This window comes from Bombina bombina, chromosome 6, assembly GCF_027579735.1.
Source record: "Bombina bombina isolate aBomBom1 chromosome 6, aBomBom1.pri, whole genome shotgun sequence".
In the NCBI taxonomy this organism is placed as follows: domain Eukaryota; kingdom Metazoa; phylum Chordata; class Amphibia; order Anura; family Bombinatoridae; genus Bombina; species Bombina bombina.
Genome location: NC_069504.1, coordinates 1,079,587,862 through 1,079,615,054, shown reverse-complemented (window position 1 = coordinate 1,079,615,054; position 27,193 = coordinate 1,079,587,862). Strand labels below are relative to the sequence as shown.

General features: G+C 39.9%; 1 protein-coding gene across 1 annotated transcript in view; it reads right to left on the bottom strand.

The window, feature by feature from the left end:
• Positions 1 to 27,193, bottom strand: part of NUP205 (nucleoporin 205) — a 373,309-nt gene that overhangs the window by 278,891 nt on the left and 67,225 nt on the right. The window contains exons 9-10 of the mRNA XM_053719689.1: positions 26,867 to 26,983; positions 19,217 to 19,354 (exon numbers count right to left, since the gene is read on the bottom strand). Coding sequence (XP_053575664.1) covers positions 19,217 to 19,354; positions 26,867 to 26,983 — 255 coding nt within the window. The remainder of the gene's footprint in view (positions 1 to 19,216; positions 19,355 to 26,866; positions 26,984 to 27,193) is intronic.

Below are 27,193 nucleotides of genomic sequence, written 5' to 3'. Positions count from 1 at the left end.
GAAAAACATCAGTACTCACCGGCACTGCATAGTATTTATCCAGCCTACACAATTTCTCTGGCACTGCAATTGTGTCACAGTCATTCAGAGCAGCCAATACCTCCCCAAGTAACACACGGAGGTTCTCAAGCTTAAATTTAAAATTAGAAATCTCTGAATCAGGTCTCCCCGATTCAGAGACGTCACCCACAGACTGAAGCTCTCCGTCCTCAGGTTCTGCATATTGTGACGCAGTATCAGACATGGCTCTTACAGCATCTACGCGCTCTGTATCTCGTCTAACCCCAGAGCTATCGCGCTTGCCTCTCAATTCAGGCAATCTGGCTAATACCTGTGACAGGGTATTATTCATGATTGCAGCCATGTCCTGCAAAGTAATCGCTATGGGCATCCCTGATGTACTTGGCGCCATATTAGCGTGCGTCCCTCGAGCGGGAGGTGAAGGGTCCGACACGTGGGGAGAGTTAGTCGGCATAACTTCCCCCTCGACAGACCCCTCTGGTGACAATTCTTCTATAGATAAAGATTGATTTTTACTGTTTAAGGTGAAATCAATACATTTAGTACACATTCTCCTATGGGGCTCCACAATGGCTTTTAAACATAATGAACAAGTAGTTTCCTCTGTGTCAGACATGTTTGTACAGACTAGCAATGAGACTAGCAAGCTTGGAAAACACTTTAAACAAAGTTAACAAGCAATATAAAAAACGTTACTGTGCCTTTAAGAGAAACAAATTTTGGCAAAATTTGAAATAACAGTGAAAAAAGGCAGTTACACTAACAAAGTTTTTACAGTGTATGTAACAAGTTAGCAGAGCATTGCACCCACTTGCAAATGGATGATTAACCCCTTAATACAAAAAACAGATTAACAAAATGAAAAATATGTTTTTTAAACAGTCATAACAACTGCCACAGCTCCTACTTTTGAAGCCTTTTGAGCCCTTCAGAGATGTCCTATAGCATGCAGGGGACTGCTGAGGGAAGCTGAATGTCACAGTTTGTAATTTTAAGTGCACCAACTGTAACTTTTATACTATAACAGTGGAAAGCCTCTGTTTCTAGGCAAAAATAAAGCCAGCCATGTGGAAAAAACTAGGCCCCAATAAGTTTTATCACCAAAGCATATATAAAAACGATTAAACATGCCAGCAAACGTTTAAAACCTGCACGCCATTCCCTCTGTGAAGTTACCTCACTCCTCAGAATATGTGAGAACGGCAATGGATCTTAGTTACTTCTGCTAAGATCATAGAAATCACAGGCAGATTCTTCTTCTAATGCTGCCTTTGATAAAACAGTACACTCCGGTACCATTTAAAAATAACAAACTTTTGATTGAAGTTAAGAAACTAACTATAATACACCACTCTCCTCTTACTACGTCCATCTTTGTTGAGACTTGCAAGAGAATGACTGGATATGGCAGTTAGGGGAGGAGCTATATAGCAGCTCTGCTGTGGGTGATCCTCTTGCAACTTCCTGTTGGGAAGGAGAATATCCCACAAGTAATGGATGATCCGTGGACTGGATACACTTAACAAGAGAAAAGTTGGTTAATATAGTGTGTAATAGTTTAAAAATCATTATGGCAAAAAATTGGAAGAGTATGGTCACCGACAATGGATTCAGGAATGTAATCACACTGCAAAGTTCAAAATCTCTACTATATAAGAATAAATTAAAGTTCTCTGGGAGGAAAATATTTGAAAGAAAGTTATTGTTTAATATTCTTACACTGGGTTTGTAATGTTATTGTAACTTATTAGGTAAACTTGTTTTCACCATTATTTATAAGTAGAGTCTGCTATAGTCAAATTTGATCCTAACCTTTTTTAAGGGTCATTAATTTTTTCTGGGCTTAGTAAAAATAAATAGTCATGTAGAATGGACGTTTTAGATTATGGGTTAAAATTAAAAATGTAACCAGAATACTGTATAGGATGATTTAAATGTTATCAATAAGTTGCTTGTTTCAATAAAATAGAAAAGAAATAAATAATGAAAAATCATGTCATCTATATGTAAGAGCAGCTTTTAATTTTTTTTATGGAAACACGAAAATAACAATGGCACTAAAATGGCAATCCCCACTAGATACTTAGTAATGTGATTGGCACATTACCAGATCATTGTATAACTGTGCGCTATTATATAATTCATTTTGTACGTGGGTTGGTGCTCAGCATTGGGCTAAATAGATACAAGATACATTAGCGATACTTATTCCTGTATTTCTTATAGGGTCCAGCTTACTTTCAATTGTTGAGTTACCAGAGATCACCAGTAAATTTATTGTATAATACCAAGTATCACCAGATTGTCATACACTACACCGGAGAAAATTTGTTACTGTGTCTCATATAAGATTAAACTTAATCTTATTTAGTGTAGTGACTTGAAGACACCATTGTTGTTATATATGACACGTAGCGCCAAATTAATGTCCTCCAAACAGTGTTGAGTCACCAGGTTAAATATAGCAATTTTTATGTGTGCTATTAGGCTATAGCAAGAGCTATATTGCAGGGTTGGCTGGTTATCAGTGTTTTGTTCGGGTATGTAACTCAGATGGCTGTTTAATATCCGCTCTTCTAACGTTAAACTAAATATAATTTATTATGTTAGAAGTTAATTTAATTTTATTAGTTGCTTCTTAGCGGTTTAATTACTTGTCATCTAAGCGCATTGATTCAGGTTGCGTTTTTTATCTCCCCATTATGTTAGTGCTAAATATCTTTTGCTAGTGGCTCTTACACTGTGGCTAGTTAACAGACCAGCGGTCTCTTAGAGACAGCTCCGTGCATTCAATAGAGGCTAATATTATAATGTAACTAACTGCCGGAGCAGCAGTATCATAGAAACAGCTCCGTATCTATAAGTAGCTTTTGCTTGCTCAGTTTGAGTGTATATTATATTCAAGCACTCTATTCTATTATTCAGCAATCATTAGCATAACCAATATATCTGATTATCGGAGCAGCTGTATCACAGCGGCAGCTCCGTACCTTTACTGTGTCTGATAAAGATAAATAGGAGAGAGCAGATCTGAACTGTATAAGGACATGAATGATATTTTCATACTTGATTATATACAGTAAGTAACCCAAAAAACTGTAATCCTATATTATCAATTGGGCCCATATAATGTTGAAAAATACAAATCATTATTAAGAGATAACGGTAAAGAGCATATATGAGCCCCTAGAATACACTGTGTATATATAAATAAAGCAATTGATCATATAGGTTTAATGTCAATAATACCATTGTAATATAGGGGCAATTAAAAACACTCTTGAGATGTTTAGGAGAAATTGGGAATAACCAGATCACATCTCTCTGACAGACCAGATACCGATTATTATTAGGACCAATCCTTATAGGAATCAACGTAAATAATTACATCAAACCCCTCCATCACTAGGTTCTTACATTACCCACATAAACTGGCTACACAAGGGGCAAGTATAGAACACAAGTAGATATCCCCAGCAATTACGTTATGAAGTGTTACAACAAATTATCGTTAATAATATATTGATGGTAAAGGACATTGAGTATAAACCAATGCACATACGATATACTGTACTATCAATGTATTATGCAATGACACAGCCGAATATTAAACAATTAGAGGTATCAACACACAATTGATAAGAGATAAGACAAGCATCTACACAGTTGCATAGAAGTTTATTAATAATAAGTGTATACCGCCTTAAAAAAAAAAACTGTCACAGTGAGTGAAAAAAGGGTAATATGGGATACAGCACCTTACTTCCTTCCTTTCCTGTGGCAAGGAGCAGGACTAGCCAGGTCCCAATGTATAACTGTAAATAAGTAGATTTCCAGCCTCCAGGGAAAATTTAAAAGACCTTTGTTTCATGGACCCTGTAAAAGAGAAATAAACGACAACGTTTCAAACCACTCACTGGTTCTTAGTCATGTCATCAGACATGATTAAGAACCAGTGAGTGGTTTGAAATGTTGTCGTTTGTTTCATGGACCCTGTAAGAGAGAAATAAAGGTCTCTTAAATTTTTCCCTGGAGGCTGGAAATCTACTTATTCACAGTGAGTGACAAGTCAGATTCCAATTACCATTGAGAAAGGGCGGAACTTCCGGTGCACCAAAGCTGTAAATAAGGTAAACACCGGCGGCCCGCTACCGCTGATAAAGCCCTCACGGGCGAAACGCATCAGCAGTAAGGACACTTTTAAAGTAAACTCTGTTGAGGCTCAAATGAGCCTATAATTTGCTTGAGAGTACTCTAACTTAATCCGGTAAAGAGTGGATAAGGGGGAATAGCTCAGCTACGATCAGACTACACCTATGCTATGCCAATAATAGAGTGCAGTGTTGCAACACAGTATACACATAACTGAGCAGCAATATAATTAGTAGAAGCTTTAAGAGAAACACACAGTAAAGGTACGGAACATAATGGGGAGATAAAAAAATGCAACATGAATCAATGCGCTCAATTAAATTTAACCGCTAAGAAGCAACTAATACAATTAAATTAACTTCTAACATAATAAATTATATTTAGTTTAATGTTAGAAGAGCAGATATTAAACAGCCATCTGAGTTACATACCTGTACAATTTAACCAGCTAACCCTGCAATAACATAATTTATGTAAGAATTTACCTGATAAATTCATTTCTTTCATATTGGCAAGAGTCCATGAGCTAGTGACGTATGGGATATACAATCCTACCAGGAGGGGCAAAGTTTCCCAAACCTCAAAATGCCTATAAATACACCCCTCACCACACCCACAATTCAGTTTAACATATAGCCAAGTACTGGAGTGATAAAGAAAGGAGTAAAAAGCATCAACAAAGAAATTTGGAAATAATTGTGCTTTATACAAAAAATCATAACCACCATAAAAAATGTGGGCCTCATGGACTCTTGCCAATATGAAAGAAATGAATTTATCAGGTAAATTCTTACATAAATGATGTTTTCTTTCATGTAATTGGCAAGAGTCCATGAGCTAGTGACGTATGGGATATCAATACGCAAGATGTTGAACTCCACTCAAGAGTCACTAGAGAGGGAGGGATAAAAAACAGAATTTATGTTTACCTGATAAATTACTTTCTCCAACGGTGTGTCCGGTCCACGGCGTCATCCTTACTTGTGGGATATTCTCTTCCCCAACAGGAAATGGCAAAGAGCCCAGCAAAGCTGGTCACATGATCCCTCCTAGGCTCCGCCTACCCCAGTCATTCGACCGACGTAAAGGAGGAATATTTGCATAGGAGAAACCATATGTTACCGTGGTGACTGTAGTTAAAGAAAATAAATTATCAGACCTGATTAAAAAAACCAGGGCGGGCCGTGGACCGGACACACCGTTGGAGAAAGTAATTTATCAGGTAAACATAAATTCTGTTTTCTCCAACATAGGTGTGTCCGGTCCACGGCGTCATCCTTACTTGTGGGAACCAATACCAAAGCTTTAGGACACGGATGAAGGGAGGGAGCAAATCAGGTCACCTAAATGGAAGGCACCACGGCTTGCAAAACCTTTCTCCCAAAAATAGCCTCAGAAGAAGCAAAAGTATCAAATTTGTAAAATTTAGAAAAAGTGTGCAGTGAAGACCAAGTCGCTGCCTTACATATCTGATCAACAGAAGCCTCGTTCTTGAAGGCCCATGTGGAAGCCACAGCCCTAGTGGAGTGAGCTGTGATTCTTTCAGGAGGCTGCCGTCCGGCAGTCTCATAAGCCAATCGGATAATGCTTTTAATCCAGAAGGAGAGAGAGGTAGAAGTTGCTTTTTGACCTCTCCGTTTACCAGAATAAACAACAAACAAAGCCAAAGTTTGTCTGAAAACCTTAGTAGCTGCTAAGTAAAATTTGAGAGCACGAACTACATCCAAGTTGTGCAACAAACGTTCCTTCTTTGAAACTGGATTAGGACACAAAGAAGGCACAACTATCTCCTGGTTAATGTCTTTGTTAGAAACAACTTTTGGAAGAAAACCAGGTTTAGTACGCAAAACCACCTTATCTGCATGGAACACCAGATAAGGAGAAGAACACTGCAGAGCAGATAATTCTGAAACTCTTCTAGCAGAAGAAATTGCAACCAAAAACAAAACTTTCCAAGATAATAACTTAATATCAACGGAATGTAAGGGTTCAAACGGAACCCCCTGAAGAACTGAAAGAACTAGGTTGAGACTCCAAGGAGGAGTCAAAATTTTGTAAACAGGCTTGATTCTAACCAGAGCCTGAACAAAGGCTAGAACATCTGGCACAGCTGCCAGCTTTTTGTGAAGTAACACAGACAAGGCAGAAATCTGTCCCATCAAGGAACTTGCAGATAATCCTTTTTCCAATCCTTCTCGAAGGAAGGATAGACTCTTAGGAATCTTAACCTTGTCCCAAGGGAATCCTGCAGATTCACACCAACAGATATACCAAATTATGTGGTAATTTTCTGGTTACAGGCTTTCAGGCCTGAACAAGAGTATTAATAACAGAATCTGAGAACCCTCGCTTTGATAAGATCAAGCGTTCAATCTCCAAGCAGTCAGCTGGAGTGGGTCGAACGGACCTAGAACAAGAAGGTCTCGTCTCAAAGGTAGCTTCCATGGTGGAGCCGATGACATATTCACCAGATCTGTATACCAAGTCCTGCGTGGCCACGCAGGAGCTATCAAAATCACCGACGCCCTCTCCTGATTGATCCTGGCTACCAGCCTGGGGATGAGAGGAAACGGCGGGAACACATAAGCTAGTTTGAAGGTCCAAGGTGCTACTAGTGCATCCACTAGAGCCGCCTTGGGATCCCTGGATCTGTACCCGTAGTAAGGAACTCTGAAGTTCTGACGAGAGGCCATCAGATCCATGTCTGGAATGCCCCACGGTTGAGTGACTTGGGCAAAGATTTCCGGATGGAGTTCCCACTCCCCCGGATGCAATGTCTGACGACTCAGAAAATCCGCTTCCCAATTTTCCACTCCTGGGATGTGGATAGCAGACAGGTGGCAGGAGTGAGACTCCGCCCATAGAATGATTTTGGTCACTTCTTCCATCGCTAGGGAACTCCTTGTTCCCCCCTGATGGTTGATGTATGAACTTGGCCCTCGCTAGCTGAGGCCAAGCTTTGAGAGCATTGAATATCGCTCTCAGTTCCAGAATATTTATCGGTAGAAGAGATTCTACCCGAGACCAAAGACCCTGAGCTTTCAGGGATCCCCAGACCGCGCCCCAGCCCATCAGACTGGCGTCGGTCGTGACAATGACCCACTCTGGTCTGCGGAAGGTCATCCCTTGTGACAGGTTGTCCAGGGACAGCCACCAACGGAATGAGTCTCTGGTCCTCTGATTTACTTGTATCTTCGGAGACAAGTCTGAATAGTCCCCATTCCACTGACTGAGCAGGAACAGTTGTAATGGTCTTAGATGAATGCGCACAAAAGGAACTATGTCCATTGCCGCTACCATCAAACCTATCACTTCCATGCACTGCGCTATGGAAGGAAGAGGAACGGAATGAAGTATCCGACAAGAGTCTAGAAGTTTTGTTTTTCTGGCTTCTGTCAGAAAAATCCTCATTTCTAAGGAGTCTATTATAGTTCCCAAGAAGGGAACCCTCGTTGACGGAGATAGAGAACTCTTTTCCACGTTCACTTTCCATCCGTGAGATCTGAGAAAGGCCAGGACAATGTCCGTGTGAGCCTTTACTTGAGGAAGGGACGACGCTCGAATCAGAATGTCGTCCAAGTAAGGTACTACAGCAATGCCCCTTGGTCTTAGCACCGCCAGAAGGGACCCTAGTACCTATGAGAAAATCCTAGGAGCAGTGGCTAATCCGAAAGAAAACGCCACGAACTGGAAATGCTTGTCCAGGAATTCAAACCTTAGGAACCGATGATGTTCCTTGTGGATAGGAATATGTAGATACGCATCCTTGAAATCCACCTTGGTCATGAATTGACCTTCCTGGATGGAAGGAAGAAGTGTTCGAATGGTTTCCATCTTGAACGATGGAACCTTGAGAAACTTGTTCAAGATCTTGAGATCTAAGATTGGTCTGAACGTTCCCTCTTTTTTGGGAACTATGAACAGATTGGAGTAGAACCCCATCCCTTGTTCTCCTAATGGAACAGGATGAATCACTCCCATTTTTAGCAGGTCTTCTACCCAATGTAAGAATGCCTGTTTTCTTATGTGGTCTGAAGACAACTGAGACCTGTGGAACCTCCCCCTTGGAGGAAGCCCCTTGAACTCCAGAGAATAACCTTGGGAGACTATTTCTAGCGCCCAAGGGTCCAGAACATCTCTTGCCCCAGCCTGAGCGAAGAGAGAGAGTCTGCCCCCCACCAGATCCGGTCCCGGATCGGGGGCCCGCATTTCATGCTGTCTTGGTAGCAGTGGCAGGTTTCCTGGCCTGCTTTCCTTTGTTCCAGCCTTGCATAGGTCTCCAGGCTGGATTGGCTTGAGAAGTATTACCTTCCTGCTTAGAGGACGTAGCCCTTGGGGCTGATCCGTTTCTGCGAAAGGGACGAAACTTAGGTTTATTTTTGGTCTTGAAAAGACCTATCCTGAGGAAGGGCGTGGCCCTTGCCCCCAGTGATATCAGAGATAATCTCTTTCAAGTCAGGGCCAAAGAGTGTTTTCCCCTTGAAAGGAATGTCAAGCAATTTGTTCTTGGAAGACGCATCCGCTGCCCAAGATTTTAACCAAAGCGCTCTGCGCCACAATAGCAAACCCAGAATTTTTTCGCCGCTAACCTAGCCAATTGCAAGGTGGCGTCTAGGGTGAAAGAATTAGCCAATTTAAGAGCACGAATTCTGTCCATAATCTCCTCATAAGAAGAAGAATTACTAATAATCGCCTTTCCTAGCTCAAACTAGAAACACGCGGCTGCAGTGACAGGGACAATGCATGCAATTGGTTGTAGAAGGGAACCTTGCTGAACAAACATCTTTAGCAGACCTTCTAATTTTTTATCCATAGGATCTTGGAAAGCACAACTATCTTCTATGGGTATAGTGGCGCGCTTGTGTAGAGTAGAAACCGCCCCCTCGACCTTGGGGACTGTCTGCCATCAGTCCTTTCTGGTGTCGACTATAGGAAAACAATTTTATAAATATGGGGGGAGGTACTAAAGGTATACCGGGCCTGTCCCATTCTGTACTAACAATGTACGCCACCCGCTTGGATATAGGAAAAGCTTCGGGGGGCCCCGGGGCCTCTAAGAACTTTTCCATTTTACATAGTGGTTCTGGAATGACCAGATAATCACAATCATCCAAATTGGATAACACCTCCTTAAGCAGAGCGCGGAGATGTTCCAACTTAAATTTAAAAGTAATCACATCAGGTTCAGCTTGTTGAGAAATGTTTCCTGAATCTGAAATTTCTCCCTCAGACAAAACCTCCCTGGCCCCCTCAGACTGGTGTAGGGGCCCTTCAGAAACCATATCATCAGCGTTCTCATGCTCTACAGAATTTTCTAAAACAGAGCAGTCGCGCTTTCACTGATAAGTGGGCATATTGGCTAAAATGTTTTTGATAGAATTATCCATTACAGCCGTTAAATGTTGCATAGTAAGGAGTATTGGCGCACTAGATGTACTAGGGGCCTCCTGTATGGGCAAGACTGGTGTAGACGAAGGAGGGGATGATGCAGTACCATGCTTACTCCCCTCACTTGAGGAATCATCTTGGGCATCATTTTTACTAAATTTTTTTATGACATAAAATACATATAGTTAAATGAGAAGGAACCTTGGTTTCCCCACAGTCAGAACACAATCTATCTGGTAGTTCAGACATGTTAAACAGGCATAAACTTGATAACAAAGCACAAAAAACGTTTTAAAATAAAACCGTTACTGTCACTTTAAATTTTAAACTAAACACACTTTAATACTGCAATTGCGAAAAAGTATGAAGGAATTGTTCAAAATTCACCAAAATTTCACCACAGTGTCTTAAAGCCTTAAAAGTATTGCACACCAAATTTGGAAGCTTTAACCCTTAAAATAACGGAACCGGAGCCGTTTTTATATTTAACCCCTTTACAGTCCCTGGAATCTGCTTTGCTGAGACCCAACCAAGCCCAAAGGGGAATACGATACCAAATGATGCCTTCAGAAAGACCTTTCTATGTATCAGAGCTCCACACACATGCAGCTGCATGCCATGCTGTCCTCAAAAACAAGTGCGCCATACCGGCGCGAAAATGAGACTCTGCCTATGCTTTGGGAAAGCCCCTAAAGAATAAGGTGTCTAAAACAGTGCCTGCCGATATTATTATATCAAAATACCCAGATAAAATGATTCCTCAAGGCTAAATATGTGTTAATAATCAATCGATTTAGCCCAGAAAAAGTCTACAGTTTAAATAAGCCCTTGTGAAGCCCTTATTTACAATCGTAATAAACATGGCTTACCGGATCCCATAGGGAAAATGACAGCTTCCAGCATTACATCGTCTTGTTAGAATGTGTCATACCTCAAGCAGCAAGGGACTGCAAACTGTTCCCCCAACTGAAGTTAATTGCTCTCAACAGTCCTGTGTGGAACAGCCATGGATTTTAGTTACGGTTGCTAAAATCATTTTCCTCATACAAACAGAATTCTTCATCTCTTTTCTGTTTCTGAGTAAATAGTACGTACCAGCACTATTTGAAAATAACAAACTCTTGATTGAATAATAAAAACTACAGTTAAACACTAAAAAACTCTAAGCCATCTCCGTGGAGATGTTGCCTGTACAACGGCAAAGAGAATGACTGGGGTAGGCGGAGCCTAGGAGGGATCATGTGACCAGCTTTGCTGGGCTCTTTGCCATTTCCTGTTGGGGAAGAGAATATCCCACAAGTAAGGATGACGCCGTGGACCGGACACACCTATGTTGGAGAAATAAACAGCTATTTTCCGCTGAAAAAATAATCCACAACCCGAAATATAAGTTATTCTCATAATGAAAAGAAAAACTTAAAACATCAGCAGAAGAAACAAACTGAAACAGCTGCCTGAAGAACTTTTCTACCAAAAACTGCTTTTGAAGAAGCAAATACATCAAAACGGTAGAATTTAGTAAATGTATGCAAAGAAGACCAAGTTGCTGCTTTGCAAATCTGATCAACTGAAGCTTCATTCTTAAAAGCCCATGAAGTGGAGACTGATCTAGTAGAATGAGCTGTAATTCTCTGAGGCGGGGCCTGACCCGAATCCAAATAAGCTTGATGAATCAAAAGCTTTAAAGGGACAGTAAAGTCAAAACTAAACTTTCATGATTCAGATAGGGCATGCAATTTTAAACAACTTTCCAATTTACTTTTATCATCAAATTTGCTTTGTTCCCTTGGTGGTATTTTTGAAAAGCTAAACCTAGCTAGACTCAAACTGATTTCTAAACAGTTGAAAACCGCCTCCTAGCTCAGAGCATTTTGAAAGTTTTTCACAGTTAGACTGTGCTAGTTCACATGTGTCATATAGATAACATTGTGCTCACTCCAGTGAAGTTATTTAGGAGTCTTCACTGATTGACTACACTGCATGTCTGTCAAAGGCACTTAGATAAGGAGGCTTTGATACAAGGTAATCACAGAGGTAAAAAGTATATTAATATAACTGTGTTGGTTATGCAAAAATGGGTAATGGGTAATAAAGGGATTATCTATCTTGTTAAATAATAAACATTTTGGTGTAGACTGTCCCTTTAACCACGAAGCCAAGGAAATAGCAGAGGCCTTCTGATCTTTCCTAGGACCAGAAAATATAACAAATAAGACTAGAAGTCTTCCTGAAATCTTTAGTAACTTCAACATAATATTTCAAAGCTCTTACCACATCCAAAGAATATAAGGATCTTTCCAAAGAATTCTTAGGATTAGGACACAAGGAAGGGACAACAATTTCTCTACTAATGTTGTTAGAATTCACAACCTTAGGTAAAAATTTCAATGAAGTCAGCAAAACCGCCTTATCCTGATGAAAAATCAGAAAAGGAGATTCACAAGAAAGAGCAGATCGCTCAGAAACTCTTCTAGCAGAAGAGATGACCAAAAGGAACAACACTTTCCAAGAAAGTAGTTTCATGTCCAAAGAGTGCATAGGCTCAAATGGATGAGCCTGTAACGCCTTCAAAACCAAATTAAGGTTAGAGATTTGTCCCTTCAAGGAACTTGCAGACAAACCCCTATCCAAACCATCCTGAAGAAACTGTAAAATTCTAGGAATTCTAAAAGAATTCCAAGAGAATTTATGAGAAGAACACCATGAAATTTAAGTCTTCCAAACTCGATAATAAATCTTTCTAGAGACAGATTTACGAGCTTGTAAAATAGTATTAATCACTGAGTCAGAGAAACCTCTATGACTTAGCACTAAGCGTTCAATTTCCATACCTTCAAATTTAATGATTTGAGATCCTGATGGAAAAACGGACCTTGAGACAGTAGGTCTGGCCTTAACGGAAGTGGCCAAGGTTGGCAACTGGACATCCGAACAAGATCCGCATACCAAAACCTGTGTGGCCATGCAGGAGCCACAAGCAACACAAACGATTGTTCCATGATGATTTTGGAGATCACTCTTGGAAGAAGAACTAGAGGCGGGAAAATATAAGCAGGTTGATAACACCAAGGAAGTGTCAACGCATCCACTGCTTCCGCCTGAAAATCCATGGACCTGGACAGGTATCTGGGAAGTTTCTTGTTTAGACGAGAGGCCATCAGATATATCTCTGGAAGACCCCACATCTGAACAATCTGAGAAAACACATCTGGATGGAGGGACCACTCCCCCGGATGTAAAGTCTGACGGCTGAGATAATCCGCCTCCGAATTGTCTACACCTTGGATATGAACCGCAGAAATTAGACAGGAGCTGGATTCCGCCCACGCAAGTATCCGAGATACTTCTTTCATAGCTTGGGGACTGCGAGTCCCGCCCTGATGATTGACATATGCCACTGTTGTTATATTGTCTGTCTGAAAACAAATGAACGGTTCTCTCTTTAACAGAGGCCAAAACTGAAGAGCTCTGAAAATTGCACGGAGTTCTAAAATATTGATTGGTAATCTCGCCTCTTGATATTTCCAAACCCCTTGTGCTGTCAGAGATCCCCAGACAGCTCCCCAAACTGAAAGACTTGCATCTGTTGTGATCACAGTCCAGGTTGCCGAACAAAAGAGGCTCCTTCAACTAAACGCTGGCGATTTAACCACCACGTCAGAGAGAGTGTCGAACATTGGGATTTAAGGATATTAATTGTGATATCGTTGTATAATCCTGGCACCGTTGAATCAGCATACAAAGCTGGAGAGGTCGCATGTGAAAACGAGCAAAGGGAATTGCGTCCGATGCTGCAGTCATAAGACCTAAAACTTTCATGCACATAGCCAGTGAAGGGAGACTGAAGTGCCGACAGGCTGCAACCAATTTTAAATGTCTCTTGCCTGTTAGAGACAGAGTCATGGACACTGAATTTATCTGGAAGCCTAAAAAGGAAACCCTTGTCTGAGGAATCAAGAAACTTTTTAGTAAATTGATCCTCCAACCATGTTTTTGAAGAAACAACACGAGTTGATTCGTATGAGATTCTGCAGAACGTAAAGACTGAACTAGTACCAAGATATCGTCCAAATAAGGAAACACCGCAATACCCTGTTCTCTGATTACAGAGAGTAGGGCACCGAGAACCTTTGAAAAGATTCTTGGAGCTGTTGCTAGGCCAAATTGAAGAGCAACAAATTGGTAATGCTTGTCTAGAAAAGAAAATCTCAGAAACTGATAATGTTCTGGATGAATCGGAATATGAAGGTATGCATCCTGCAAGTCTATTGTGGACATATAATGTCCTTGCTGAACAAAAGGCAGAATAGTCCTTATAGTCACCATCTTGAAAGTTGGTACTCTTACATAACTATTCAAAATTTTCAGATCCAGAACTAGTCTGAATGAATTTTCTTTCTTTGGGACAATGATTAGATTTGAATAAAACCCCAGACCTTGTTCCTGAAAAGGAACTGGCATGATTACCCCTGAAATCTCCAGGTCTGAAACACTTCAGGAAAGCCTGAGCTTTTACTGGACTTACAGGGATGCGTGAGAGAAAAAAAATCTTCTCACGGGAGGTCTTACTCTGAATCCTATTCGGTACCCCTTAGAGACAAAGCTCTGAATCCATTGATTTTGGCCAGAATTTACCCAAACATCCTTGAAAAAACTTAATCTGCCCCTACCAGCTGTGCTGGAATGAGGGCCGCACCTTCATGCGGACTTAGGGGCTGACTTTGGTTTCTTAAAAGGCTTGGATTTATTCCAATTTGAGGAATGCTTCGAATTGGAAACAGATTCCTTGGGGTAAGGATTAGGATTTTTTTTTCCTTATTTTGACGAAAGGAACAAAAATGATTAGAAGTCTTAGATTTACCCTTAGGTTTTTTATCCTGAGGCAAAAAAACTAATTTTCCTCCAGTAACAGTTGAAATAATAGAATCCAACTGAGAACCAAATAAATTACCTTGGAAAGAAAGAGATAGTAATCTAGACTTAGATGTCATATCAGCATTCCAAGATTTAAGCAACAAAGCTATTCTAGCTAAAATAGCTAAAGACATGGATCTAACATTAAGTTTGATAATATCAAAAATAGCATCACAAATAAAATGATTAGCATGTTGCAGTAAGCGAACAATGATAGATAAGTCAGAATCCAATTCTTGTTGCACTAAATTCTCCAACCAAAAAGTTGATGCAGCTGCAACATCAGCCAAAGAAATTGCAGGCCTAAGAAGATGACCTGAATATAAATAGGCTTTCCTTAGATAAGATTCAAGTTTCCTATCTAAAGGATCTTTAAAAGAAGTACTATCTTCCATAGGAATAGTGGTACATTTAGCAAGAGTAGAAATAGCCCCATCCACTTTGGGGATCTTTTCCCAAAACTCTATTGAAATAGCTGGTAAAGGATATAATTTTTTAAACCTTGAAGAAGGATTAAAAGGAGTACCCGGCTTATTCCATTCCTTAGAAATCAATCAGAAATATCATCAGGAGTAGAGAAAACCTCTGGAGTAACCTCAGGAGGTTTAAAAACAGAATTTAAACGTTTACTAGTTTTAATATCAAGAAGACTAACTTCCTCACTATCCAAAGTAATTAACACTTCTTTAAAAAAAGAACGAATATACTCCATTTTAAATAAATAAGTAGATTTGTCAGTGTCAATATCTGAGGAAGGATCTTCTGAATCAGATAGATCCTCATCAGAGGAGGATAATTCATTATGTTGTCGGTCATTTGAAATTTCATCAACTTTATGAGAAGTTTTAAAAGACCTTTTAAGTTTATAAGAATGCGGAAATGCAGACAAAGCTTTCTGAATAGACTCAGTAACAAATTCTTTAAAATTCATAGGTATATCATGTACATTAGAAGTTGAAGGAACTGCAACTGGCAATGTATTATTACTGATGGACACATTGTCTGCATGTAAAAGTTTATCATGACAACTAATACAAATGACATTTAGAGATATAATCTCCACATTTTTACAACAAATGCATTTAGCTTTGGTAGAACCGATGTGAGGCAGCAACGTTCCAACAGATACTTCTGAGACCGGATCAGATTGAGACATCTTGCAAAATGTAAAAGAAAAAACAACATATAAAGCAAAATTATCAATTTCCTTATATGACAGTTTCAGGAATGGGAAAAATGCAAATAGCATAGCCCTCTGACAATGAAAAAGGCAAGAGGCAAATACCAATGGGGTAATAAATAATGAAAAAAATTTGGCGCCAAGTATGACGCACAACGTAACTGAAATTTTTTTGACACCAACCATGTCCGGAAATGACACACTCACGTCACTAATTACGCACCCTGTGTTAAGAACTCGGCGTCAACTATGACGCCAGAAATGACGAACTTGCGTCAACAGACGTGTCTTTCGCGCCAAAAAATGACGCAGTAAAGGGTAGCATTTGGCGCACCCGCGAGCCTAATCCAGCCAGCAATTTGAAAATGTAGTCAATTAAAAAAAGAGTAAACACCAGGTAAGAAAAAAAAATTCTTAAAATTTACTTTCCCCAAATATGAAACTGACAATCTCCAAAAGGAAATACATGAACCTGACTCATGGCAAATATAAGTACAATATATATATTTAGAACTTTATATTAATGCATAAAGTGCCAAACCATAGCTGAGGTGTCTTAAGTAATAAAAACATACTTACAGAAAGACACCCATCCACATATAGCAGATAGCCAAACCAGTACTGAAATAGTTATCAGTAGAGGTAATGGTACATGAGAGTATATCGTCAATCTGAAAAGGGAGGTAGGAGATGAATCTCTACGACCGATAACAGAGAACCTATGAAATAGATCTCCCGTGAGGAAAACCATTGCATTCAATAGGTGATACTCCCTTCACATCCTTCTGACATTCGCTGTACTCTGAGAGGAATCGGTCTTCAAAATGCTGAGAAGCGCATGTCAACGTAGAAATCTTAGCACAAACTTACTTCACCACCTCCATAGGAGGCAAAGTTTGTAAAAACTGAATTGTGGGTGTGGTGAGGGGTGTATTTATAGGCATTTTGAGGTTTGGGAAACTTTGCCCCTCCTGGTAGGATTGTATATCACATATGTCACTAGCTCATGGACTCTTGCCAGTTACATGAAAGAAATAGCTCTTGCTATAGCCTAATAGCACATGTGAAAATTGCTATATTTAACCTGGTGACTCAACACACTGTTTGGAGGACATTAATTTGGTCCTACGTGTCATATATAACAACAATGGTGTATTCAGGTCACAACAATAAATAAGATTCAGTTTAATCTTATATGAGACACAGTAACTAATTTTCTCCGGTGTAGTGTATGACAACCTAGTGATAATTGGTATTATACAATAAATTTACTGGTGATCTCTGGTAACTCAACAATTGAAAGTAAGCTGAACCCTATAAGAAATACAGGAATAAGTATTGCTAATGTGCTGGTGAATATGAAACCCATATTACAGGTGACCAACAATATGGATAGCTCTATCTAATTATTGAAGCCTCCCAATACGCCTAGTGTTCAAAAAAGCAGCAACACGCACACAACTGTTAGTTTGCGAGCCCAGTCCTGGATAGTACAACAGTCAAACATAAGGTGTTATATACCAATACATGTATAGAACATGGATAATCACACGAGTGAAAGCACAACATATTACATGTAATAAATCACCACGTATAAGGGTACTTGTACAAGGGCTAACGGGTGCGCCAACTGAACACCTAACCAGGTAAACTTATTTGAACAGGCCCCCCAAGGCAGAACATACAGTGATCTGAGATGTCATCGCAGAAAATGCAGCATGTCTGCAGAAAGAACAGAACCCATGCAGGAACTGTTAGACTTAGTGCTTTAACTTTGCAGCTCTACTCTTCAAACAGAGCTGTGTTCTGGCTGCACTGTTTAAGTGTTCCAGTGCTTCAAGAGAAAAGTGCTGTTTGAAGTTAACGGTCAAATATGCAGTAGCATTTTAAAGCAGCAATGCATTGATTATTAACTGGCTTTTTTTCCAAACACTCCCCTAGCCTTTCCCAGTTTGTAAAGCTGTTTGGTTCTGAATGTAAGACATTCTTATGAGCATTGCACCTTTTTATTACTACATTTCTATGTTAGACCAAGAGAAAAGAAACAAATTTATTAAAGAGACATTATATGCAATTTTCAATTACTGCACTATATTATCAAACGTTAGAAATTGTTTTATTTTTTAGTTAACCAACATATTGCAATTGAACTGGTGCTTTAGTGTAATTGCCTAATTTAAAATTGAATTTTATTTAAAAATGGCCTGCTGAAAAATTTTCACTAAAGAAATCTCATTGCAGAAAGTGAAAAATAACTCTGCCTCTGGGATTACCACATCAATGCCATCCAGATCATACGAGCCAAATAATTAATTTGCCTAGCTGTAAGTATACATATGACAACTAGTTTGATTGCCACAAAGCTTGTCTCTACTTGACTGCTTATGTATTAGGTGTACTTAAATCTTATCTCCAACTCTTGGTTGCATTAAGTGAACTATGTATTCATTGTGGGGCAGGTTGCCATAAACAATGATATTGTTAGCATCCGGTATCAGGATGTGAGGAGTAACACTTCTAGTGCGCTTTGGCCTGTTCCCAGAGGCAGAACATTTCTTGACTTTCTGAAAAAAAATTTCTGCAGGTAATTTTCAAATAAAGTTTAATTTTAACTTAGACAGTTACACTAAAGCACCAGCTCAAGTGCTGATTAACTGGAGAGTAAAGCTACGTTTTTAAAATCTCTCAAATACATTGTATTTTAACTTTTCTTTTAATCTAACATCACAGGGTAGAAATGTAGCAATAAAAAAAGGTACATTCAGAAGTCACAGCTTTGTAGGTCAGGAAAGGCTAAGGGAGAGAGTTGAAAGATTCCCTGAGAGCCAGTCAACAATAAATGTATTGCTGCTTTGCAGTGCTGCTCCATATTTGGCTGTTCTCTTCAAACAGCACTTTGCTCTGGAAGCACGGTTAAGGAAAACTAACAGTGCAGAAAGAGCAAAGCTCTGCTTGAAGTGAAGAGTCTAATGTGGAGCAGTGCTGTAAAGTGAAAGTGTTAAGATATCCTACATGTGTCCTATTCTTTCAGCAGACATGCTGCATTTTCTGACATCTCAGATCACTGCATGTACTGCCTTGGGATCATAACAATGGTCAACTAATAACTAAAATACACATGAAATCATGTTCAAAGTTAACACGTCAGTTCAGAGGCTGACAAATGTACAGTATATGATTCTTTATATTGAGGAGCCAGAGAACACATTTATATTAGAATAAAATTGAAATAATCTTATTCAACTCCCTGTGTTATTTTATTTTACTGGAGCAGAGCACCTTGCACAAAATTACATACAACTGTGTCATACGTGGAGCACAGTTTAAGAATAATTTATTTTCACTTTTGTTGTTTTTGTAAAAGATTTCCACAAAAGTCTAACATGGCTATTTGCCAAGAAATTATTTTAATGGTATCAACATTTACCACTATTTCTATTACTGGTTCTAACTCAGAATATCAATTAGGAAACAGAAAAAGTATATTTAAAAGTGAATTTAATGAAAGAAAAGGCAGACAATTCTTTTTTTAAACATTTTCTTTGATAATGTCAATCATACCTGACGCTGAGGTGGTCTCTGGTGAGCTACACCCAGGTAAGAGCCCATCAGTGTGGTGTTCTGTAGGGGTTCTGTAGGACACCAATATTCCAATCCCAATTCAAGGTGAAAAGGGTCGTCCCTATACAGCTCACCAATCTGTTAAAAGAATAGAGCTTCCAGTCAATAACTTTTGACTGAACAAATATCACTCTGTAGGCTGTAAATCGTACTTTTATACAGCAACATGCGATTAAAGTGAACTCTCTTTCCACTCCTGGGTCCCTTTATAGTACATAAAGTCCAGTATGCTTAGTACATAGTTGTAAAGCTGTGGCCACACACCTGGATTGTGCATGTACTACAGAACAGCAGTGAAGTCACTGGCATTTACAGCCAACAGAATAAAATATGTATATAAAAAAAAAATAACCAATAATAAGTAGATTATAGGGGGCACCAAATAATATTTTTTTAAAAATTGCAATAAAAACAATCAAAGGAGGATAAAAAAAAACAAATAAAATAAATAGAATGTGCGATAATAAAACGGTGAGTCCAATAGTAATACTTTCAATGCTCAGGCTGCTCCACTTCCAATCGTATAAACAATGATAGTAGATATTCTAGAAGACACACGCAACAAAGGGGAGCCAGATAGCGTAATCTTGTAAAGTTCAAATATGAGAAATTCCAGCTGGTAATAAAGCAGGGGGTTCTACAAGAGATATACTCAAACCATACATACAAAAAACATATTAGACTACCACTGCACAAAGAAATACTGGAGCTATCAACTCTGTAAAAGAAACAGAATTTATGTTTACCTGATAAATTACTTTCTCCAACGGTGTGTCCGGTCCACGGCGTCATCCTTACTTGTGGGATATTCTCTTCCCCAACAGGAAATGGCAAAGAGCCCAGCAAAGCTGGTCACATGATCCCTCCTAGGCTCCGCCTTCCCCAGTCATTCGACCGACGTAAAGGAGGAATATTTGCATAGGAGAAATCATATGATACCGTGGTGACTGTAGTTAAAGAAAATAAATCATCAGACCTGATTAAAAAACCAGGGCGGGCCGTGGACCGGACACACCGTTGGAGAAAGTAATTTATCAGGTAAACATAAATTCTGTTTTCTCCAACATAGGTGTGTCCGGTCCACGGCGTCATCCTTACTTGTGGGAACCAATACCAAAGCTTTAGGACACGGATGATGGGAGGGAGCAAATCAGGTCACCTAGATGGAAGGCACCACGGTTTGCAAAACCTTTCTCCCAAAAATAGCCTCAGAAGAAGCAAAAGTATCAAATTTGTAAAATTTGGTAAAAGTGTGCAGTGAAGACCAAGTCGCTGCCTTACACATCTGATCAACAGAAGCCTCGTTCTTAAAGGCCCATGTGGAAGCCACGGCCCTAGTGGAATGAGCTGTGATTCTTTCAGGAGGCTGCCGTCCGGCAGTCTCATAAGCCAATCTGATGATGCTTTTAAGCCAAAAAGATAGAGAGGTAGAAGTTGCTTTTTGACCTCTCCTTTTACCAGAATAAACAACAAACAAGGAAGATGTTTGTCTGAAATCCTTTGTAGCATCTAAATAGAATTTTAGAGCACGGACAACGTCCAAATTGTGTAACAAACGTTCCTTCTATGAAACTGGATTCGGACACAAAGAAGATACAACTATCTCCTGGTTAATATTTTTGTTGGAAACAACCTTCGGAAGAAAACCAGGCTCAGTACGTAAAAACCACCTTATCTGCATGGACCAGATAGGGCGGAGAACACTGCAGAGCAGATAACTCAGAAACTCTTCTAGCGGAAGAAATTGCAACCTAGAAACAAAACTTTCCAAGATAATAACTTAATATCTACGGAATGTAAGGGTTCAAACGGAACCCCTTGAAGAACTGAAAGAACTAGATTAAGACTCCAGGGAAGAGTCAAAGGTCTGTAAACAGGCTTGATTCTAACCAGAGCCTGAACAAACGCTTAAACGTCTGGCACAGCTGCCAGCCTTTTGTGAAGTAAAACAGATAAAGCAGAGATCTGTCCCTTCAGAGAACTCGCAGAAAATCCTTTCTCCAAACTTTCTTGTAGAAAGGAAAGAATCTTAGGAATTTTTATCTTGTTCCATGGGAATCCTTTAGATTCACACCAACAGATATATTTTTTCCATATATTATGGTAAATTTTTCTAGTTACAGGCTTTCTAGCCTGAATAAGAGTATCTATTACAGAATCTGAAAACCCACGCTTTGATAAAATCAAGCGTTCAAACTCCAAGCAGTCAGTTGGAGGAAAACCAGATTCGGATGTTCGAATGGACCCTGAATAAGAAGGTCCTGTCTCAAAGGTAGCTTCCATGGTGGAGCCGATGACACATTCACCAGGTCTGCATACCAAGTCCTGCGTGGCCACACAGGAACTATCAAGGTCACCGAAGCCCTCTCCAGATCGATCCTGGCTACCAGCCTGGGAATGAGAGGAAACGGTGGGAATACATAAGCTAGGTTGAAGATCCAAGGTGCTACTATTGTATCCAATAGAGTCGCCTTGGGATCCCTGGATTTGGACCCGTAACAAGGGACCATGAAGTTCTGACGAGAGGCCATCAGAACCATGTCTGGAATGCCCCATAATTGAGTTATTTGGGCAAAGATTTCCAGATGGAGTTCCCACTCCCCCGGATGCTTCTCCATCGCCAGGGAACTCCTTGTTACCCCCTGATGGTTGATATATGTAACAGTCGTCATGATGTCTGATTGAAACCTTATGAATTTGGCCTTTGCTAGTCGAGGCCAAGCCTTGAGAGCATTGAATATCGCTCTCAGTTCCATTATGTTTATCGGGAGAAGAGAGTCTTCCCGAAACCATAGACCCTGAGTTTTCAGGGGTTCCCAGACCGCGCCCCAGCCTACCAGACTGGCGTCGGTCGTGACAATGACCTATTCTGGTCTGCGGAAGCTCATTCCCTGTGACAGGTTGTCCAGGGTCAGCCACCAACGGAGTGAATCTCTGGTTATTTGATCTACTTGTATCGTCGGAGACAAGTCTGTATAATCCCCATTCCACTGTCTGAGCATGCCCAGGTGCAATGGTCTTAGATGAATTTGTGCAAAAGGAACTATGTCCATTGCCGCAACCATCAAACCTATTACTTCCATGGACTGCGCTATGGAAGGAAGAAGAACAGAATGAAGTACCTGACAAGAGCTTAGAAGTTTTGATTTTCTGGCCTCTGTCAGAAAAACCTTCATTTCTAAGGAAACTATTATTGTTCCCAAGAAGGGAACTCTTGTTGACGGGGACAGAGAACTTTTTTCTATGTTCACTTTCCACCTGTGAGATCTGAGAAAGGCTAGGACAATGTCCGTATGAGCCCTTGCTTTTGACAGAGACGACACTTGAATCAGAATGTCGTCCAAGTAAGGTACTACTGCAATGCCCCTTGGTCTTAGCACCGCTAGAAGGGATCCTAGTACCCTTGTGAAAATCCTTGGAGCAGTGGCTAATCCGAATGGAAGTGCCACAGGTAATGCTTGTCCAGAAAGGCGAACCTTAGGAACCGAAAATGTTCCTTGTGGATAGGAATACGTAGGTACGCATCCTTTAAGTCCACCGTGGTCATGAATTGACCTTCCTGGATGGTAGGAAGGATCGTTCGAATGGTTTCCATTTCGAATGATGAAACCCTTAGAAACTTGTTTAGAATCTTGAGATCTAAAATAGGTCTGAATGTTCCCTCTTTTTTGGGAATTATGAACAGGTTGGAGTAAAAACCCATCCCTTGTTCTCCTAATGGAACAGGATGAATCACTCCCATGCTTAACAGGTCTTCTACACAGTGTAAGAATGCCTGTTCGAAGATAATTGAGACCCGTGGAACCTTCCCCTTGGGGGTAGTTCCCTGAATTCCAGGAGATAACCTTGAGAAACTATTTCTAGCGCCCAAGGATCCTGAACATCTCTTGCCCCAGCCTGAGCAAAGAGAGAAAGTCTGCCCCCCCACCAGATCCTTCCCAGATCGGGGGCCAACACTTCATGCTGTTTTGGTAGCAGTGGCAGGTGACTTGGCCTGCTTACCCTTGTTCCAGCCTTGCATCGGCCTCCAGGCTGGCTTGGTTTGAGAAGTATTACCCTCTTGCTTAGAGGGTGTAGAATTTGAGGCTGGTCCGTTTCTGCGAAAGGGACGAAAATTTGGCTTCTTTTTAGCCTTAAAAGACCTATCCAGAGGAAGGGCGTGGCCCTTTCCCCCAGTGATGTCTGAAATAATCTCTTTCAAGTCAGGGCCAAACAGTGTTTTACCCTTGAAAGGGATGTTAAGCAAAACCGCTCTGCGCGCCACGATAGCAAACCCTGAATTATTCGCCGCTAATCTAGCTAATTGCAAAGCGGCATCTAAAATAAAAAAGAGTTAGCCAATTTAAGAGCTTGAACTCTGTCCAAAACCTCCTCGTACGAAGATTCTTTATTGAGCGACTTTTCTAGTTCTTCGAACCAGAAACACGCAGCTGTAGTGACAGGAACAATGCATGAAATTGGTTGTAGAAGGTAACCTTGCTGAACAAACATCTTTTTAAGCAAACCCTCTAACCTTTAATCCATAGGATCTTGAAAGCACAACTATCTTCTATAGGAATAGAAGTGCGTTTGTTTAGAGTAGAAACCGCCCCCCCGACCTTGGGGACTGTATGCTATAAGTCCTTTCTGGGGTCGACTATAGGAACTAATTTCTTAAATATAGGGGGAGGACAAAAGGTATGCCGGGCCTTTCCCACTCCTTATTTACTATGTCCGCCACCCGCTTGGGTATAGGAAAAACATCGGGGGGCACCGGAACCTCTAGGAACTTGTCCATCTTACCTAATTTCTCTGGAATGACCAAATTGTCACAATCATCCAGAGTAGATAATACCTCCTTAAGTAGTGCGTGGAGATGTTGAAATTTAAATTTAAAAGTTACAATATCAGGTTCTGCTTGTTGAGAAATTTTCCCTGAATCTGAAATTTCTCCCTCAGACAAAACCTCCCTCCTGGCCCCTTCAGATAGGTGTGAGGGTATGTCAGAACAGATATCATCAGCGTCCTCTTGCTCTTCAGTGTTTAAAACAGAGCAATCACGCTTTCTCTGATAAGTAGGCATTTTGGAAAAAAATGCATGCAATAGAATTATCCATTACAGCCATTAATTGTTGTATGGTAATAAGTATTGGCGCACTAGATGTACTAGGGGCCTCTTGTGTGGGCAAAACTGGTGTAGACACAGAAGGGGATGATGCAGTACCATGCTTACTCCCCTCATTAGAGGAATCATCTTGGGCAATATCATATCTATGGCATTATTATCCCTACTTTGTTTGGACATTATGACACAAATATATCACATATATTTAAATGGGGAGACACATTGGCTTTCATATATATAGAACATCGTTATCTGATGGTTCAGACATGTTAAACAGGCTTAAACTTGTCAACAAAGCACAAAAAACGTTTTACAATAAAACCGTTACTGTCCCTTTAAATTTCAAACTGAACACACTTTATTACTGAATATGTGAAAAAGTATGAAGGAATTGTTCAAATTTCACCAAAATTTCACCACAGTAACTTAAAGCCTTAAAAGTATTGCACACCAAATTTGAAAGCTTTAACCCTTAAAATAACGGAACCGGAGCCGTTTTTACATTTAACCCCTATACAGTCCCAGGTATCTGCTTTGTTGAGACCCAACCAAGCCCAGAGGGGAATACGATACCAAATGATGCCTTCTATAAGCTTTTTCAGTGGTTCTTAGCTCCTCACACATGCATCTGCATGCCATGCTTTCCAAAAACAACTGCGCATTAGAGGCGCGAAAATGAGGCTCTGTCTATGACTAGAAAAGGCCCCCAGTGAAAAAGGTGTCCAATACAGTGCCTGCCGTTTTTATTAAAACAATCCCCAAGATTTAACAACTATTAAAAGTAATAATCTGCCAAATATACTTAGTAAAGTAATCGTTTTAGCCCAGAAAAATGTCTACCAGTTTTTTAAGCCCTAATGAAGCCCTTTATTCTTTTACTTAAACTAAGAAAATGGCTTACCGGTTCCCATAGGGAAAATGACAGCTTCCAGCATTACCGAGTCTTGTTAGAAATGTGTCATACCTCAAGCAGCAAAAGTCTGCTCACTGTTTCCCCCAACTGAAGTTAATTCCTCTCAACAGTCCTGTGTGGAAACAGCCATCGATTTTAGTAACGGTTGCTAAAATCATTTTCCTCTTACAAACAGAAATCTTCATCTCTCTCCTGTTTCAGAGTAAATAGTACATACCAGCACTATTTTAAAATAACAAACTCTTGATTGAAGAATAAAAACTACATTTAAACACCAAAAAACTAAGCCATCTCCGTGGAGATGTTGCCTGTACAACGGCAAAGAGAATGACTGGGGAAGGCGGAGCCTAGGAGGGATCATGTGACCAGCTTTGCTGGGCTCTTTGCCATTTCCTGTTGGGGAAGAGAATATCCCACAAGTAAGGATGACGCCGTGGACCGGACACACCTATGTTGGAGAAATATATGTTTGCAACGCTCTTCAGGCCTGATGCAAACAAATATTCTTTTACAGAACAGACAGTCCCAGAACTTCTTTGTGCATTGGTGGTCCAACAAGCATTTTGTATGCATGGTTTGAGTGAGATAGATATATATCTTGTAGAAGCCCCTGCTTTATTACCAGCTGGATGCTTGCCAAAAGGCAACAGCATACAAAAACATCCTGTTAAAGTACACTATATACAGGGTGCAGTTCACAAGAGTGCCAGTCAGCTGGAGACAGAGCAACAACCTGCACTTATTGAACCATTATGTTTAGTGCCATCATAAAGTGTGAGTCATTTTCTTCTCCGAATTTCACATATTATAACATTGCAAGATTATGCCTTTGTTCCTTGTGTCTTCTAGAATAAAATACGTGGCACTCCCAAAGTGCAGGTATAATACAACTTCTGATTGGCCAGACAAAAATCTTTGGGGGAGGAGAAAAAAACTGAACTGCATTAAAACTGAACTTTTAAAATGTTATACAATGTTAAATAGTATGACATCTTATGGCCTTTTAAGAATTTTAGACATGAGGAAATGATTCTTTAAAGTCAATGCATTACTTCCACTCCTTGAGCATAATGCAAATGTAATCTTTGATAATTACAAAGTGCATGCATCCATTTTACACATTTTAAAGGGATATGAAAACCAACAATTTTCTTTCATATAGAGCATGCGATTTTAAACAACTTCATTATTTACTTCTATTACCAATTTTTCTTCGTTATCTTTTGTTGAAAACCCGGTACGTATGTTTAGGAGCTATTTTTGGAGCAATATATGGTAGCAGTTTTAAAACAATGTAAATCATTTGCAACCGCTAGATGGAAAAACAATTTCTTGCCATGTAATGCTCCAGATGCCTACCTAGGTATCTCTTCAACACAGAATATCATGGGAACGAAGCAAATTTGATAACCGAAGTAAATTGTGACCTTTGGTTATAACTCATTTCCAGAATCTGCAGAACAATAGAAAAACAAACTAAAAAAATGCACTTTAAAAAACAAACAAACAAAAAAACTATATACATAACGTCCACGTCCCTATATGACAATACAACATTTTCAGAACACTGTACCAATAACATCAGATGTTCAAGATCCCGGCGAAGTAATGTAGGAGGCTCATTGCCCATTTGTATACTCATATGGATCAGTCGTGAATCCTCTTCTGCTCTGTTCCTCAGCTGCTTTACCTGCAAGAAAATAATATTTTGGAAACAATTGAGATACAAAGCATGTAGAGTAAGAAGATTGAGGTGGGTGATCAGAGATTAATGATGGCATGTATATTTTATTATGCACACAAAATAATGTATTCATAAAAACAACAACAGATATTGGCTATAATTAATAGCTAAAAAAGTAATTTGGGATAATAATGATATATGATTAATTATAATTTT